The sequence below is a fragment of the Pinus tabuliformis genome, chromosome 6, assembly GCF_031772625.1.
Source record: "Pinus tabuliformis cultivar Carrire ecotype Pingquan chromosome 6, CPIR1, whole genome shotgun sequence".
NCBI classification, from domain to species: domain Eukaryota; kingdom Viridiplantae; phylum Streptophyta; class Pinopsida; order Pinales; family Pinaceae; genus Pinus; species Pinus tabuliformis.
The window spans coordinates 791937025-791956214 of NC_142292.1; the positions used below are offsets into that span (position 1 = coordinate 791937025).

Genomic DNA, 19190 nt, shown 5'->3' on the forward strand with positions numbered 1-19190 from the left:
CATGGATTTGAATTTTCCCAATTGGTGATTAGTAGCCATCATTTTTTCTTTGAAGACTTCGCATGGGTGGCCCACCATATTAATGTAACTTAGAGATCTTCAATCTGGTATATGTAATTTTTTTCTTATCTCCATAGTGATGTGCTTATACATCTCCAACATTTTATTTTCTACTTGTGCTCATGACATATTGTGTAGAAATTTCTTCTCATCATGGATTTAAATTTTCCCAATTGGTGATTGGTAGCCATCTTTTTTTCTTTGAAGACTCCACATGGGTGGCCCACCATATTAATGGAACTTAGAGATCTTCGATATGTTATGTAATTTTTTTTCTTATCTCCATAGTGATGTGGTTCTACATCTCCAGTTGTTCAGTGATTTACTCTATTTCTATTTATAAGCATACAACTTAAATTTCGACCATGTTTTAAAGGGTGGATGTTTCTTAAATGTCCTTATTCCCTTTAAATTTTCTCGCTTTGTGTCCTCTTGCCTTTGTGGAGGCTCTTCTTCTTCTTTATCTTCCTCTAGGACGTAGGAACATTGGCTTCAATTTTTTTTAAATCATCACCAATTCTTCTATTGACTTCATCAATTTAATTTTCATTCTAAGCAAATTTCCTACACAATTCTCCAATCTTTTGAATCTTGCTTCATAAGTGATTTCTTCATGATTTGATCTATCATTTCCAATTCGTTGTCTATATCTATAGTTTCTATAGTTTCTCTTTCTCTAATTCCTTTGCCAAGAGCCTTCCCCATTTGATTGAGAGTGTTACTCTTCCTTTCACTCCCACAACGCTTAATTCTTGAAACTGTAGGTCACAAGAGAAAGTACCATGCCACCTTGTACAATCTCTTTGTAGTTTGGATTAGTGTTTGCTAACCTCACGTGAATCCCTATTCAATTTGGAAACAAAATATGAACCCGAGAGACTAAAATCTTGAAAATGCACCCTTTGAAGATGATTCTTTGATACCAAGCTGGAGAGTGTTTGCTATTTCCATTCTCATAGCTTAAGACTTCACATTATTATTTGTTTTATGCTATAAGATTAAAGTTGTTACTTTACATATATTCATTATCAATGGTCATGTTATGTGTCATTACTATGATGTGATGATTTCATATTATTTTTGAATTTATGGACATGATTTAGTGATGATTTGTTTCTTTGCCATATCATTGTGAATAACACATGCATGGCCCATTGTGGCTGCTATATAGTTATGTACAAGTTATATTCTTTATTAGCTTGTGATAATTGTTCTGTTTTGATCATGAAACAATGTTGATATAATAACCATGATAACATGCATTGTGTGCGCTATATATATCGACCACAAGATGGCGATGGGTTGATAACATGTGGTATATGCTAGTGGCATTTTCATTGTTGAGTGGTGATGATTGGATACATGTTATAAGTAATATTTTATTATTGTTCCTCACATTTTCAATGAAAGATCTAATGGGATCCCATATCCATGAAAAGAAGATCCCCTTATCAACAAAATCTTCTCCCTGGGGGGCAACTCAACAATCTCATTAAACATATTTGAGAAAATAGGAAGTTGACTAATTAGTAGGGTGACAACTAATTACATTTATGGACAAGCAACTAGGAGGGAGACAAGTGAAGTAACTTAGGGTGGGGTGGTGGTGGGTGTGAGTAATTGAGATAGGGATAGTAAGTTGGTGAATGATGTAATTTGGGCGAGTACCATTGATTACATCAAATATCATGAGCATTTATAATAGTAACATACTAGCAGGGGGACCACTGGTGAAATAGTAAACTAAGAGGGGGCACAATAAATATAAATGAATAATGGTAGTGAACCACCATGTTGTCGCATTAATTTACAAATTGGGAGTTAAACTATAAGTGGTGTGAACATACACTTTATTTTTTTTGTTGGTTCTTGTGAAGCTACACTAGTAAAGTGTATGTTCACAGAATGGAATTACACTCGTTGAGTTCTTCTTGCAATGTATTTTTTGTTAGGGCCATTCAAACCCTAGAAATCACATGGGGTCACTTTTGAAAGATTACTTGTAATCTCTACTTTGGTATGGAATTAGTAGTATGTGATGATTTCATATTATTTTTGAATTTATGGACATGATGTTGTGATGATTTGTTTCTCTGCCATATCATTGTGAATAACACATGCATGAACCATTGTGGTTGGTTTATAATTTTATAATAATTATATATATATATATATATATATATATATATATATATATATATATTTGTTTGTCCTGTGTGGTTCACGACCACCCTTGGTCATTGGGTGGCCGCTATGTCCACGGTTTATTAGACTAGGCTGATCGGCGGGGATCAAACCTTTCGGCCATCACAGACCTGACTCCAAGAGCTTTCGGGAATTGACCCTCTGACCTCCCATCTGGCGAGGTCCCGACTTGATCGATTGAGCTAACTCTTGGGGCTATTGGTTGGTTTATAATTATGTACAAGTTATATTCTTTATTAGCTTGTGATAATTGTTTTGTTTTGATCATGAAATGATGTTGATATAATACCTATGATGACATGCTTTGATAACATGCATTGTGTGCCATTTATATATTGATCACAATATGGCTATGAGTTGATAACATGTGGTATGTTAGTTACGTTGTTGAGTGGCGATGATTGGGTATATGCTATAACTATGTTCTTATTATTATGGCTCACATTTTCAATGAAAGATCTCATGGGATCCCATATCCATGAAAAGAAGATCCCTTTATCAATAGTTAGTAGGGTGACAACTAATTTCATGTATGGACTAGTAACTAGGAGGGGAACAAGTGAAGTTGGGGTGGATGTTGGGGCGGGGTGGTGGTGGGCGTGAGTAATTGAGATGGAGATAGCAAGTTGGTGAATTATGTAATTAGGGCAAGTACAATTGATTACATCAAAGATCATGCGCATATAATAGTAACAGACTAGTAGGGGGACCACTATTAAATAGTAAGCCAAGAGAGGCACAATAAATAGAAATGATTAATGGTAGTGAATTTATGTTGTTGCATTAATTCACAAAATGGAAATTCAACTATAAGTGGTGTGAACATATGCATGTTTTTTTTTTTTTTGATTCATAGTGAATTAATGCAACTACATGCTAGTGCAAAGGAAGAATTTCTTGTGAAGCTACACTAATAAAGTGCAACAAAGAGGCTAAATAGGCCAACAAAGGCCATTGGCTATGTTTTATCCCACTGAATTCTCTATCTTGAGACCACATAGGTCTCTAGACTCTCCATGGTATGAGCCTTAGAAATTTGGTCCTTTGAGATTGTTAATATAAACGACATCATCATTATGGCCTTTGACCAATTACCTAGCCTCTTGAGGTTGTTAGTAAAGTGACACCATTAGTGCGGCCTTTGACTAATTACCTAGCCTCTAGTTTGGGAAGAGGATTCCTTGAATGTATCCCAAATTCACCTTAGAGGTAGAGATAGCTAAGAGCTTTAACCGCCAGCATTAGGGGCAAGGGGCACCTTATTTAGATATATTGGAGAATTCCGACCTACTTTGAAGAACATATCTTAACGGTAAGACACGATAAGGCATGGAGTAGTCTTTCAACGCTATTGATAAGTCAGACCCTAGAGCAAGAAGAATTCTTAGATTGAAAGGCCACTCTACTTGATCATAAAGGATGTGCCAAACCCTTAAATCATCTCCAAGAAGATTTATAGACGTATATAACCCATGAAGCAGAAAAAGAACAAATGTAAAGGTCGGCAAATGATTCATAACAACACCACATAAATGTGAAGGGCCACTCTACTCAATCATAAACTCTCTAAATCAAGGTAAGGTGAAATGAATTGTGCACTCCATGCCTTGAATTGCACCCAAATTCACCTTATAGCTTAGTAAATATCTAAGAGCTTCAACTCCTACTACTAGGGTTTGGACTAAGGGGGCACACTAGAGGGTTTCTTGCTTGAATATTGAGGTTGTCTTTTAGGTAGAAATATTCTCACTAGCTTCCTTAGGAAGAAAAACCTTGAAAGCTTTTGTAGGTTTTCCCCCAATTTTCATTGAATGGAATTGCACTTGTTGAGTGCTTCTTGCAATGTATTTTTTTGTTAGGGTCGTTCAAATCCTAGAAATCCCATGGGGTCACTTTCTAAAGGATTACTTGTAATCTTTGCTTTGTATGGAAATAGTTGTAATCTTGTCGTTGCTTCCAGTGGGCCCCTAACACATTTAACCCACTTTATGTGGGTGGTTTGCTAGAGAGTGTGCTCTCCACTCACTAACTCCTTGATTCATGGCACTAAAAGGACACTGGCTATTTTTGTTGAGGAATGACTAAGGGGTAGTTGTCTTTGGGGTGAGGGTTTTGTTGCACTATACCTTTATTTTTCAAAAACATTTCAGCCTAGACACCACATACTCATTGCCTAGGGAGCTTTGTAGGTAGGAGAGGTTTGGGTGGGCAAGGTGACCTCTTGGTCAACCTAGGTCATAAATGGTCACATATGCGATGGTCTATGATTTGAGAGGGAAAGTAAAATGCGGGATACATAATGTATTGAACTTGTTTGCTTTGACCCGATTACGAACTTTAATGAACACAAATGCCTGGTGGTCTTTAGACACAAATAAACCTTAATGCAAACTCCATATTGAAGTCGAGGGTGGGAAAATCACTTAGAGGGGATGCAATCTACACTAGGGAAAAAAGCCACAACTTCATTGGGAGCCCCTAGAAATCCCACGTATACAAAGGCAAGTTAGGTGGGTAATTTTTTCAATTGAAATGTCAATATTCGAAGGGCCTCGAGCATGATTTCATGCATATGGGTTGAGTGTTGGGTCAAGGAACTAAAATGAGAAGAAATTTAGCCAGAAATCTTTGGTTAGAATGGGTGCAAAGCTCACACACCTTAAATCCAGAGTTAGATCACTAACTTAGGAACAATGGTGACTATGATGTAATGAATAGGAACAATGTTGAAGTAATTAGGTGGATTACAACTTTGAAACAAATTTTTCAAGAGCCTTCAGTAATCTTGTAGATTATTATTTTTTTAGTGTAGATTATCTCTCATATTATCTCACTTTATATTTTTGAGTTTGTTTTTTTATTTTTTTTAATATATATATTTTTTAATTCACTTAATTACTGTTTAGGTTCCTTTGATAATTTGTTAAATATTTTAATGGTGTATATAGCTTTGAGTATGATAATTATAATATTTAATGGTGTATATAGTTTCCATTTTAATTATAAAATGGAATAGAAGCTTTAATTTGAATTGGTTGATCTATAATGCAGGAAAATATTAGATTATTACGGAGAGGAGGGTTTGATCAATGGCCTCAGAAGTTCTAATCAATCAATAATGACTTATGACTTTGAGACTTGTTCTTTGATCCATGAGACTTACAATATGACTCCATCTGTATATATATTTGAAATTCATTATTGTGGTTGTACTTTTGTACTTGAAATTTAAAGTTCGTTGAGGCGATTTTGTTAAAATTAAAAAATTGAATGTGTAATCGTTTTAATTTTAATGACATTGTATTAATCTTGGAATTATTATATTAAAATGATAGTAATGTTAGTTTTGATTATAATATAAATGTTGAAATTTATTTTTACAAATAAACATATTTGATAATATATTAAAAATTCTTGAAATTATATAATAAGTATACTTTTAATTAATAAAATAAAATAAGTTTGTTTTAATTATGATTATATATGAGATTATCTTTGTAATGTTTAATATGGGATGAAATGTCATGAAATTTGATTTTTGAAATGCAAATTTGATATGTTTATTTTTAATTAGTAAAATAAAATTAATGAAAAAACATTAAAAGTAAATTGTAAATATTAAATAATTAATATGATGATTATATATTAAAAATGTATTATTAAATTTTTTTGTTTGAGGAACATTTTATGAGAAAATCTAAGGAATGTTTCCTTTGATTTGTTAATTGTAAATTAGAATAAATTTCATGTTTATTTGAATAAACAACTTCTAATTGTATGAATTATCTACTTAAAAAGGAGAATAAAAACTGGAAAATAAATTAAAATATTGAATTGAATTGAATTTTGTTTATCATGTCAATAATTTGGATCACAGGGATTCTTTTCAAATTAAATGATTTGTGACGTTGAACTACAAATATGGAGTGGGTGCAACAAATAATAATAGACAAAACTTTGAAAATTTGATTTAGGCATGGTTGAGCATTACGTTCAACTAAATATTATAAAGTTTGATATTAAATTGGAAATTAACCATATAGAAATATTACAAGTAAATTGTTTGAAAAACAATAAGATAGAATAAAGAGAATTAACCTTTAAAATTGATGGTTATAAAAAGAGAATTTATTAAAAATGTCACTTGAAATTAATGTATGTTGAGTAATATACATTAATGATAGCAATATATGTTGAATAATATACATTAATGATAGATTAAAAAAAATAATCATCTATTGAATTTTAATTTTGTTCATAAATGAAACAATATATTTAAGTAGACAAGATCACATGTATATTTAATTTTAAATATAGAGAATTTTATTTTATTTTATTAGTTTTTCTTATAAAGATTTATTCATAAAGTTGAAATTTTGCTCATGATGCACAAAATATTTTTTTTTTAAAATCTAATAGATTAAAAAAATGATTTTAACAATACATCTATTGAATTTTATTCATAAATGAAACAAGATATTTAAGTTGATTTTAAATATAGAGAATTGAAGTTGTTTTTTAATATTCATTTATTTATGTTTGGTTGATTGTTGTTCAAAGTTCTTTAATATTTTTTATTTTATTTTATCTATGTTTGGTACATTGTTGTTCATTAAAATTATTTTTCATTATTTATTTATCTAGGTTTATGGTTCTATATATTATTCATTAAAGTCGTTCTTTGATATTTATTTATCTAAGTTTATGTTTAAGACATTATTGCTCATTAAAATTATTTATTAATATTTATATATTGTTGTTCAAATTGTTCTTTAATATTTTTAATTTTTTCTTTTATCTATGTTTGGTACATGGTTGTTCATTAAAATTATTTTTTAATATTTATTTATCTAGGTTTATGGTTCTATATATTATTCATTAAAGTTGTTCTTTAATATTTATTTATCCAAGTTTATGTTTAAAACATTATTGTTCATTAAAATTGTTTATTAATATTTATTGAAGTAGGTTTATTGCACATATTGTTCATTAAAGTTGTATTTTCATTTGTATTAAAAATAAAAAAGCTTCTCTTTGCTTACTAACAGGGTCAACCACGGGAAGGTGGAAGCTAATTTGCCCCAAAAACTATGCATTGTTGATATGGGGTTGTTAACATATCAACATGCCAAAATAATTTTATTATATTGATTTATGAGATGAATGTGATTTTTTTAATATATTGTTAAGATGGTTGAAAATAATCTTATTAATTTGTTGGTTAGAGAAAGTGTGAATTTTTTTAACATGTTGATTTCAAAATAAAATATATTAACCATATTAATTTTTTTTTTTAAATTTATTAAAAACTTAAAGGTATTATTTCGATTATTTTATAAATTTTATTAGAAGTTTATTATATTATTATTCATATGAGGTTTTTATGTTTGTGATATTTATTAAAAAAGTTAAAATAATATAACATCAAAATAGAAATAAGAAAAATAAAATCAAAATAATATATAAAAGATTAAAAAAAAGAAGTTAGAAAATAATACTTATAAAATTAGATATATAAATATATTTTTAATTAATATATAATAAATAAATAAATACTTCAACAATATAACCTAAAAAACAATCTCATTCAAAAAACATACATTCATAAAAATACATATAAATATAAATAAAAAAATACTACTATAAGCAATCTTAAAACTTCATATAATTAATCAATAATAATTTAATATAAATACACACTACTTATATTATTATATAGTAACAATAATAACTACAATAATAAAATACAAAACTAATAAATATACATATCTAAATCTAATCTGTAACAAATAAAGAAACATTATTGGAGTCACATAGATACACAATTTCAAAACACACATACATCTATGTAAAAACCACCAACATGCATATACAAATAATTTCAAATACTCGAAGCAACATACAATTTGAAATAAGAAAAATTCAAATTAACAAACGTAATACAATTTCAACTCACATTAAAAGCATTATGAAAACCACCTACAAATTTTCAAAGCACACCTACAAACATGAGGTAAAAATCATTTCAAAGAATTACAGCTACTCAACACAACATACAATTTCAAATTAACAAACATAATACACTTTCAACTTAAAATACAAACGTTATGAAGAATTCAACTAAATAAATGAACACATCATACAATTTCAAATTAGAATACAAATTCAATCTATCAAACAAACAAACATTTCTAAACAATCATACATACAATTTTAAATAAGAAAAATTCAAATTAACAAACATAATACAATTTCAACTTAGAATACAAATATTATGAAAACCACTTATACACACATGCATATGCAAATTCAGTTAAATACAACATACAATTTCAGATCAACATACAAATCCAATTTATCAAACAAACACACATTGCCAAAACAACTTGCATACAAATTTTCAAAGTACACCTATAAATATAAAGCAGAGATCATTTCAAAAAAATTGAACTACTCAACACAACATACAAATTCAATTATCAAACAAACAAATGTTGCAAAAACTACTTACATACAATTTTTCAAATAACACATATAAATATATAACAAACATCATTTCAAAGAATTTCAACTTAGAATACAAACATTATGAAAACCACCTATACACAAGATGCATATGCAAATTCAATTAAATAAACAAACACATCATACAATTTTAGATAAACATACAAATTCAATTTAGCAAAACAATTTATATACAAATTTCCAAAATACACCTACAAACATGAAGTAAAAATCATTTCAAAGAATTGTAGCTACTCAACACAACATACAATTTCAATTTAACAAACATAATACACTTTCAACTTAAAATACAAACATTATGAAGAATTCAATTAAATAAATAAACACATCATACAATTTCAAATCAGAATACAAATTCAATCTATCAAACAAGCAAGCATTTCCAAACAATATTACATACAATTTTAAATAATAAGAAAAATTCAAATTAACAAACACAATACAATTTCAACTTAGAATACAAACATTATGAAGACCAGGTATACACACATACATATGCAAATTCAATTAAATAAATAAACACAACATACAATTTCAGATCGACATACAAATCTAATTTATCAAACAAACACACATTGCCAAAACAACTTACATACAAATTTTCAAAGCACACCTACAAATATAAAGCAAACATCATTTCAAATAATTTGAACTACTCAACACAACATACAAATCCAATTTATGAAACAAACATACATTTCTGAAACAACTTACATACAAATTTTCAAAACACACCTACAAATATAAAGCAAACATCATTTCAAATAATTTTAACTACTCAACACAACATACAATTTCAAATAAGAAAATTCAAATTAACAAACATAATACAATTTCAGATCAACATACAAATTCAATTTATCAAACAAACAAACATTGCAAGGACAACTTACATACAAATTTCAACTTGGAATACAAACATTATGAAAACCACCTATACACACATACATATGCAAATTCAGTGAAATAAATAAACACATCATACATTTCGGATCAACCATCAAACAAGCAAACATTGTGGAAACAACTTACATACAAATTTTCAAAGCACACATACAAATATAAAGCAAACATCATTTCAAATAATTTCAACTACTCAACACAACCTACAATTTCAAATAAGAAAAAATCAAATTAACAAACATAATACAATTTTAACTTGGAATACAAACATTATGAAAACCACCTATATACACACATACATATGCAAATTCAATTAGCGAAATAAACACATCATTTTAACTTGAAATACAAACATTATGAAAACTACCTATATACACAAATACATACACAAATTCAATTAGCTAAATAAAGACATCATACAATTTCCGATCAACATACAAATTCATTTTATCAAACAAACAAACATTGCAAAAACAACTTACCTACAAATTTTCAAAGCACACACAAATATAAAGCAAACATCAATTCAAATAGTTTCAACTACTCAACACAACCTACAATTTCAAATAAGAAAAACTCAAATTAACAAACATAAATACAATTTCAACTTAGAATACAAACATTATGAAAACCACCTATATAAATATACATATGCACATTCAATTAGCTAAATAAAGACATCATACAATTTCAGGTCAACCTACAAATTTAACCTACCAATCAACCTAATATATAATATATAATTATTTAATTTAATTTAATTAATATACAATATAATTATAAAAAAAAGGAAAATAGAAAAGAAATAAAGTTAAGACAAAAAAAAATTAAAAATAGAATTTAAATTGCAAAAGAGAAAAAGAAAAAACTAAAATAATATAAATAGTTTGCTTATGAAATTATTCAGTGTTTTTATTTTATTTGCAAAATTATTGTGTGTATATAAAATTTCTGTAACCTTTTTTTAATGCACTGAAATATAAAATTTAATAATTCAAATATAATTAATGATGATATGAAACAGTAAATATGTATACCTGAAATGTATTTTGGTATGTGTAAATTTAATAAAAAATAAAAATGAAAACGAAAACACGGAAACAATAAATACTACACAACTCTAAGGAGAATGGTGCCCCATCCTCCCTAAAGCATTTGGGAGAGGTTTTACCTCTCCCACAAAAAAATATATACTTTTATTAATACTTATATGTACATAACCCTGACATTATTACAAAGAAAATCTATGAAAAAGAGAATGACAATCAGTGTATAGCTACGTTCATATTTTTTTGAATAAACATATAATTATGAACCATTCCTGGATGTCAATCTCGAAGTAGACCTGCAAAACCAAAAAGTTTTCAATTTGTAAGAATAATTCTTATTTTCTACATATAATGAAAATATGCATTTATGTGCAGTAAATTTTAAAATTAATTTTTAACAATATTTTACAAAAAAAAGATTATTGGTTAAATTGAATGGAGAGCCAGAAGAATTTAATGTGAATTAAGAGTACGGGAGCAATATTGAAATTCATTTTAAAAAAAAGAGTTCAAGGATAGTCAAAATCTGGGATCCTAAAAGGGTTTCTTTGCGGGGAGGATGATGCTCTGATCGAATTAAAAAAATTGGAGACATGCCAGTAAATTAAATTAATCCCTATGCATGAAGCAAACATAGAAAGAAGCAGAGGAAGAAGGATTTTCCATATGCAGATTGAGTTCCAGATTTGAAAGCAATGTGACCCAAAGTTACTGTTTAAAAAATATATATTATATATATAATCACAGTTAAAACATAATTAAAAAAAATAAAAAAATAATGAAGCAAGAGCCAAGAGTTTTTAAAGTGAAGAATTAAGAGCGGCTGAGCACTAAGTAGGATTTGGTGATTTTCTTTGTTTTAATCAAATTGAAGCTCATTAAAAAAAGAGAGTTCAAAGAGTCAAGATCTGGAAGCCCAATTTCTTCTGGTGATTTTCAACTTAACCAATATTCCCTAACCAACGATATACAAATGTGTAGTTTTTAATTGTGAAACTTATCCTATCAAACACTGATTTCAATTTGAATTATGATAAAATAAATAAGATTATAAAAGTGACTGCACAGTGGCGTTAAGAAATGCCGGAAAATTAAATTAATCTCTGAAAATTTAATTTAATTCCAACAGGGTTAAGCCAACGCATACCTGGAGCTGGACTTGAGCCCACGAATAGAACTCTGCTTTTTCTGGGGAAGACCTCTATGGACAGAACTCTGTTTTTTTCCTGGGGAAGAACTTCATGGACAGAACTCTGTTTTTTTTTCCTGGGGAAGAACTTCATGGACAGAACTCTGTTTTTTTTTTTTCTTTTATTTTCTTTTCTGGGAAAGAACTCCAGGGACAAAACTCTGTAACAGAAGATCAAAGAATTTTGTTTAATAAAAGAATTATAGCACAACGTTAAGTCTCAATATAGTATAAGAGATTGATTTTCATAGAAAAAACACAACAATTATAATACCTGAGGCCCTGAACCAAAAATTTCTGATGAGCAATTTGAATACAGGAAAGTGTGAACGATTGTAATATTGTTTATGAGTCGTTCTCACCTGTAAATAACAAATAGGAATCAGATTTCTTAAGCAATTGCTTTTTTGAGGTTAATAATCAATGAGAAAAACATGTGGGGGCGCCAGTCAGGGTTTGAACATTCTAATTTTCCATGGGTGCCCCAGATTACAAATTAAAATCACGCAAAATTTACACAGAGGAGAGCCACGTTATTGAGCGACTTATCTCAATTTGTACATTTCCTAAAAGAGAGAGTTGGAGAATAGGTTAATAAAAAATAAACAATATAGTTATACCAAATCTTCGAAGCTAAACAATGAACAAATTATAGAAAATGAAATATTTTTACCTGAAACCAAAAACCCTTGGGGAGAGGCTCTCCCTGAAATGAAATGAGATGATCCAAATGGAGGCCTGCCTGAGGCCTCTTCCTCCTCTGTCACATAGACCCACATGACTCAGACTCAAACTCCAGACCACACACAGACATGACATGACTCAGAGTCAGACTCAGACTTAGACTCCCAATCCCCACATACTGACAGAGCGAGCAGGCGATGGACAGAGGAGGAAGAGAACGCTAAATTTGGGAGGGTAGATGTATATATACCCACTTCCTTTCAACGCATAGAAATTCTGCCACACTGTATTATCCTGCAACATTTGAATTTCTCCCGGGTGGCGATGCAACTTCCTGCATTTGGCTTTGATGTTGTTTTTGAATAGGGTATTGCACAGTTTCACGTTCCATACCGGAATGGGTATAGATGTGTTTTGCGCTCAATTTTGGACCGTGGGATGTAACACAAGTATAGCTCTCTGAATGTTCCATTCCACTCTGATAGCTCGGCATTGCAACTACAAAAGGAGAACCAATCAGTATTATTTCATTTTGCTTCCTAATTAAGAGAACCCAATTGGGGATCTAACCTGTTTTCCTCATGCCAATGAGTGATCCAACTCTGTAATCTTGTTGAATTTTCAGTCAGTGCTACAAACTCTTTCTCCACTGCTAATACAGCAGGAGCCCATCTCTGAGAATTCCTAATCAATGGCACACAGGAACCCTTCCTAGAAGGGGAGGTCAATGAGTTGCTGATCCTCTGCGCAAGGGTACACTCACATACCACAAACCATAAGAATCTTGCTGAATCTTGAAATGCCCAAATGTAGTCACTGTGCTGTAAGCGGCACCCAGAGTCCCAAGTATACATCCGCAAATACCTAAAATCATTCATGCTACATAGGAGGAAGAAAATGCTAAATTTGGGAGGCTAGATTTATATATACCCACTTCCCTTCAACGGATAGAAATTCTGTTACACATGAGCGCCGACAAACCATTGAAGCATTCGAAGTCGAATGCTTTTGATCTGAATAGAAAAATGGTTGAGCTGAATAAATATCTGGGTTAATATATTAATGAAGTCGAAATCTAGATGCGTTAAACTAATAAATTAATGGGTTAACCAAGACAGACACATCAAGACTAAACAAAACTAATGTGACAGCCAAAGCTATCCATACCCTCCACATACTATGGACAATAGTTTGGACCGTCCTGGATAAGTGTAAAGTTACCATTAGCTCCACTTTATTGTTTTCCCTCCTCCCTAATCCTAATAAGAATGTTTATTTTCTCATTTTTTATCAGAGGGAGGGCTTGATCAATGTCACTCTACCACAGGTTATCTCTTGACAAATCATTAAGGTATACCATGCTCTTTCCAAGGGCCCTAATTAGGGTAACTAGAACGTAGGTGCCTTCATTTTCTTCCTTATTGTTTCGTCTAGAAATTAAACCTTTAATTGATTGGTATGGAAAAAGGTTTTCTTTTTGATCCATTGAATTTTTGGCTAGCCAAATTGCCCATTTGATGTGAAGGAGGAGTCTTTGAGCTCTATCGTCACTTTTTTTTCTTGTTCAAGCAATTTTTTGAACGCTACACCTCCAACCTCTAACCATCCCAAATAGCCTCATAGACCATTAACCTAGTTGCATAACTCTATATTTCCCCAAGTATGAGAAATTCATGAATGGACGAGGGATTGTTTCTACACCCTCCACATACCTTGGACAATAGTTGGGACCCTACTAGCCTTTGCACTACAATGCATACCAAGTTAGTATTTTGTTATTGAGTGCTAACCATGAAAAGGGTATCACCTTTGGTGGTGCCTAGAACTTCCAAATTGAAACCTACCAAGGATTATGATGGTTTTCCATAATGGAGTACTATGAGTGATAGCCAAAATTCACTAAGTATGCACCCCATATGAGATACATGCTCTACCAAAGTGTATCCTCCTCCTCCACCAGCCTAATCCCAACATTGATTAATTGGATCGTAAAAATATGCCATTAAATAGCCACCCCCCCATCCCAAAGATCTTGAGATTTGTTGAATAAATGAGGTTTATCCATTGATAAGTGGGCTAATGATAAAACCAAATTTGCTAAGATATGGTAGTCTTGAAAAAACAACAAATATTTAAACTCCCTTGGCATATCGAAGTCCTGCTCCTTCCCAAGTCCTTGATCCCTACCTGAATGAACGATTGTGAAATTCCCACACACTAAAATATGCATATTCTAATCACAACAAAATACTCTAGCAAGGATTTCCAAAATGAAGAGATCCATTTGTGTAATTTATTATCCATTCTAATTCATCACTCCATATGCATTAAATTTATTATCTTGGTCAATATTTCTTACTAGAAACCTCTCTTTATGATGAGTTTGAATCCCCCATTTTGTGTGATTTGTTAGGCATTTTAACCCACTTATATAGATGAATTTTATTTTATGGATTTATTTAAAATAGTATAGCCAAATACCTCTCTTGAATAGGAGTTTCCAATGCCCCTTTTTGTGATTTGTTACGTTCTCTGATCCATTCTCGAGTTTATGCATTTCTTGATCAATATTTTTTGTCAGATATATCTCTCAATAATGAGTTTCAATTCCTCCTTTCCAACCAAGGCCTTTTAGAAAAGTGATATGTGATTTATACCCCAACAATGTTGTTCCGTGCACTATTTCTGATAGGCCCTCCCAATTAACCAATGGAATTCCCCTTCACACCTTGTTTCCTTTCCAATGATAAGAGAATCATTCCTTCCTAATTCTATTTATACTCTAATTGGGCATGCATGCTAGTGAGAGATAGAATACATGGATGGAGAAGAGGATGCTTTTCATGAGTTCCACCCTGTTATCCATCGAGATCCATTTATGTACATAACAATTGACCATCTTGATGTTGTCTATGAACCACAAGTTACAACTACAACTTGAATCTATATCTTTGAGGGCTTCAACTGGTAATCGAAATAACCATGTTCTTCCTCAAAAGGAGCCAAGGAAAAGGGGAGAAACTTTGAAATCATTTTCTTGTGGTGTTTTGATACCATTCAATACCAAACAAATGACTTATCTCAATTCACATCCATTTTAATGGCTCTAGAGAAGATACAATATCACTAATTACAAACTTTGGCTTCTGTAGTGGCTGCATTACTGAATAGTAGAAGGATCACAAAATAGCCATGATAATTCTCATGTTTGTAGATATTTGTGGGGATGATCTTGAGTCTGTGATGTCGGAAATTTCTCCCCAATAGACAATTTTAGTTGTCGATGTTTCGAGTCTAAACCAAGACCCATCGTCAGGACAAAGGTCACAACTAAAAACGTCCACTGTGGAGAAATTTTCGACATCACAGACTCAATTCTCATGTCCTATGGCATTTGAAGATTTAGCTTATGATCTTTGGTTCAATCATGTGGTTGTAGATGTCGTATCATGCACATGAACTTCTAAAAATCTAATTGTAGGTAGCCATGGAGAAACCCTACAAACTACTAGAAAAGACATAATATGTCATTTGATTTGGTGATAGTATGTGTTTGTTCGCAAATCCATTGCATCTTCCTTTTGGTGTAGATGACATAGTTTCTTTCCCTAAGTGGTTCAACTAAGCATTACTTGAAAGAGTTACTTCTGTGAATCATCTAGGTGGTACCTACTAGGGTCACTTCTTTAAATTGATCATGCATGTAATACTAGTCATGCATCCTTTAGTTGCCCCCCACACAATTACAAAAATTTTACTCATTTTGTTACCACTTGGAATCTTTCTTGACATTGCTTCAATTATAGATGGGGGTTTCAACACTTAAAAATTGTGATTTTTATCCAAGCATACCTTTGGCCTCTAAGATATCAATATAGGTAATTCAACTCTAGGTTGTGCAAATTTCAGGTTTAGAGTTTGTTGAACCAATTTTTGTTGATTTCCCTCAAGTTCTCTTTGATGACACTTTTAGACACATAGCTTAATTATTAGCACACTGGTGGTTTTGATAATTTATGGAGATTGATGCACACCCACATTTTTCTCTTAACAAGAAAAAACTAGGTTTACATCCAAGAAATTACATGTTACAAAAGTAAACATCTTATCGATTTAGCCAAAGCATTAAGAACGTACCATTCAAGGTTGGTATTGAACCAAGATAATATCATTACATGATCTCTACAACAATCAGTGCTCTCATGTAACTACTCGTTTTTAGAGATAAATTTATTTCTATAACATATAATATCTTCTCAAAAGGACATGCATAATCAGCTAAGGTATGATAGCCTTGTACTAACTCTATCAATACACAACATTCTACTGGTTGTCAACATCACGCTAAAAAAACTTCTACTTGTTAAATTGACTTAACTTTCATGTACGATAAGCATTCATCACACTATCAACACATAACATTGTAATCACTATGATGAATTGAAAATTTTATGCCACATTAAAATTCATTGCATTAAGTAATTTATTTTGTTCTAGGGCCAATACAACTCCTAAATTGCTATGATGAGCTTTGAATATGGAAAATGAGGTTTTGGAATAATGACTTGGAACATTGACCCAAGGATGTCTCTTTAAAACATTATGTTGTTTTCAGATCATAGGCTAGAAAGGTGAGGTCATATAGGTGATCCATTAATATTATATGGTATGCCTTTTTAAGAAGGACAAGCACAACAATCCTCTTTCCTTTGATATTATTAATTGTGCACCACATGTTGACATCATGCTACAATAATTGCAATGATTGTGTTGGATAAATCCAATTAAATTTCACCCTAGACGAGCGTCCCAGATTGGACTAAAATGGCCTACTTCGAAAAGATAGAAAAACATGGAAATCCTCTTTCTTTTCATATTTTCAACTACACACCACACTTTTCCATTATGTTACACTTACTACAATTATTATGTTGTTTAATAACGAATCCAATTAAATTCCACCCTATAGATGATCAAATAAACTAGACAAAGATGGTAAAATAAATTAATCCAAGCTCACAAATAACAACTTTACGGGTTAATAGTCCTAGGTGTTCATGGTCACATTTACATCATTAAAGTTCCCCTAGGTAGTCCCCCAAACAGGTTCCCCAACTATCCCAATACACATAGCTTACTTTGGATAATTTCTTGATTAAACCTGGTAACACAAAATCCACCATTTATTTCAAAGTTCTGTATAATATGAACATAAAAGAAATGAATGTGGAAGCCCTCTTTGGTACATGGCCATGAAGGTTATCTCTTGGAACATGAAGTGATGACAAAATTTGTAAGAAAAACAAAGTTAGAAGGATTATAAATTCATTAGGTTCGACCCCTTAGGTTTAGCTCAATTGGTTATTTTTATTATTGTTAGGACAATGTTTATCCAACAGACTCTGCAAGTCCCTAGTTCAAATTCCACTAGTTTAGATGTACTAAGTATACACTTCCTACTTACACTAGGTGTCATCCTTAAAATGTGGAAAATTTCCCAAGAGTTTTGTGGATTTATTTCAAGGAAAAAATGAAATTCGATAGCTTCTATTGATATTCCTTGCTTTCAAGAATTAAAGAAGCGAACTATGAATTACAAGTCTTTTGGATATTTGGCCAAATGCAAATCTTGGATTCAATGCATATTTAAAATGGTTTAGAATGTTAACGTATATATTATAACACAAAAAATAGATGTTTGTGTTGTGTAATATGGTCACTTTATAAGTGGCATGTGACTAATTTAGCATTAAAATCAAGTTCAATTACTAGGATTTAGATATGGACCTACCAAATATATTGTAAAAAATAGTATCCATATACATACTAACAAAATACATGCATATATAGACAGTCAAGAAAAAAACTAATAACTAGACACATTGAAAATTTAGATTTCAATCTTGAAACCATTCATAACTTTGAACATATACCCCTAAAAAAGTTTCCAATTGGTATGGAAATCAATACATGATATGTAAACACTAACATTCTGTAAACACAAATATGGTGTGTGTGTGTGTGTGAATTAGGTTTATCATGGGTGGTTGCGATTAACGTTTGTTATACTCTCCACCAAGGTTCAATTCTGACAATTGACATGATGATCTCTATTTTAATGGCTTCAAGCCCTTTTGTTTAGTATTAGAGGACCAAAGCATGTACATTCCTCACATGGAATATAAATATATTTATCATGGAAACAAATTATTACACATATCATAAACTCAAAAAATAAAATAACTATTGAAACTTAAATTAGCGTGTTTTAGACTGGGGAATGGGTTAACTTATAGGAAAAAGTTAAAGTTTTAGCATCATGATACTTTAGCTTTTATGATTCTTGATTTTTTATTTCTTTTATTGAAAACCATTTCTTGGAGCATCCATGGGTGATATATTTTTGGCGGGCTAGAAACACATCCCAAATGGATCCCTGATGTTTCTAAGGAAGATACATATCCATTTCAAATCCATGGAAATGTGGATCCTAGATCTAACCCAAGTGGATTTGGTAATATAGAAATAAAGGTTGTTGGGTGGTTAAACCACCAAAAGCACTTAGGGGTGTTATA

General features: G+C 31.0%; 1 protein-coding gene and 1 long non-coding RNA gene across 9 annotated transcripts in view; one reads left to right on the plus strand and one right to left on the minus strand.

Moving 5' to 3' along the window:
* The window catches only part of LOC149261160 (uncharacterized), a 58849-nt gene extending 53291 nt beyond the window's left edge, over positions 1-5558 (plus strand). For all 8 annotated transcript variants that reach the window (XR_016258386.1, XR_016258388.1, XR_016258377.1 and 5 more), the window contains one exon: positions 5317-5558. This is a non-coding gene — a long non-coding RNA (uncharacterized LOC149261160). The remainder of the gene's footprint in view (positions 1-5316) is intronic.
* Positions 5559-12936: 7378 nt separating this feature from the next.
* Positions 12937-13602, minus strand: LOC149261162 (uncharacterized). The gene is made up of 2 exons (XM_089381227.1): positions 13186-13602; positions 12937-13113 (listed from the first exon to the last, which is right to left on the minus strand). The coding sequence occupies exons 1-2, from the start codon at positions 13491-13493 to the stop codon at positions 12996-12998; spliced, it is 426 nt and encodes a 141-aa protein (XP_089237353.1). The 5' UTR covers positions 13494-13602; the 3' UTR covers positions 12937-12995.
* Positions 13603-19190: the final 5588 nt, after the last annotated feature.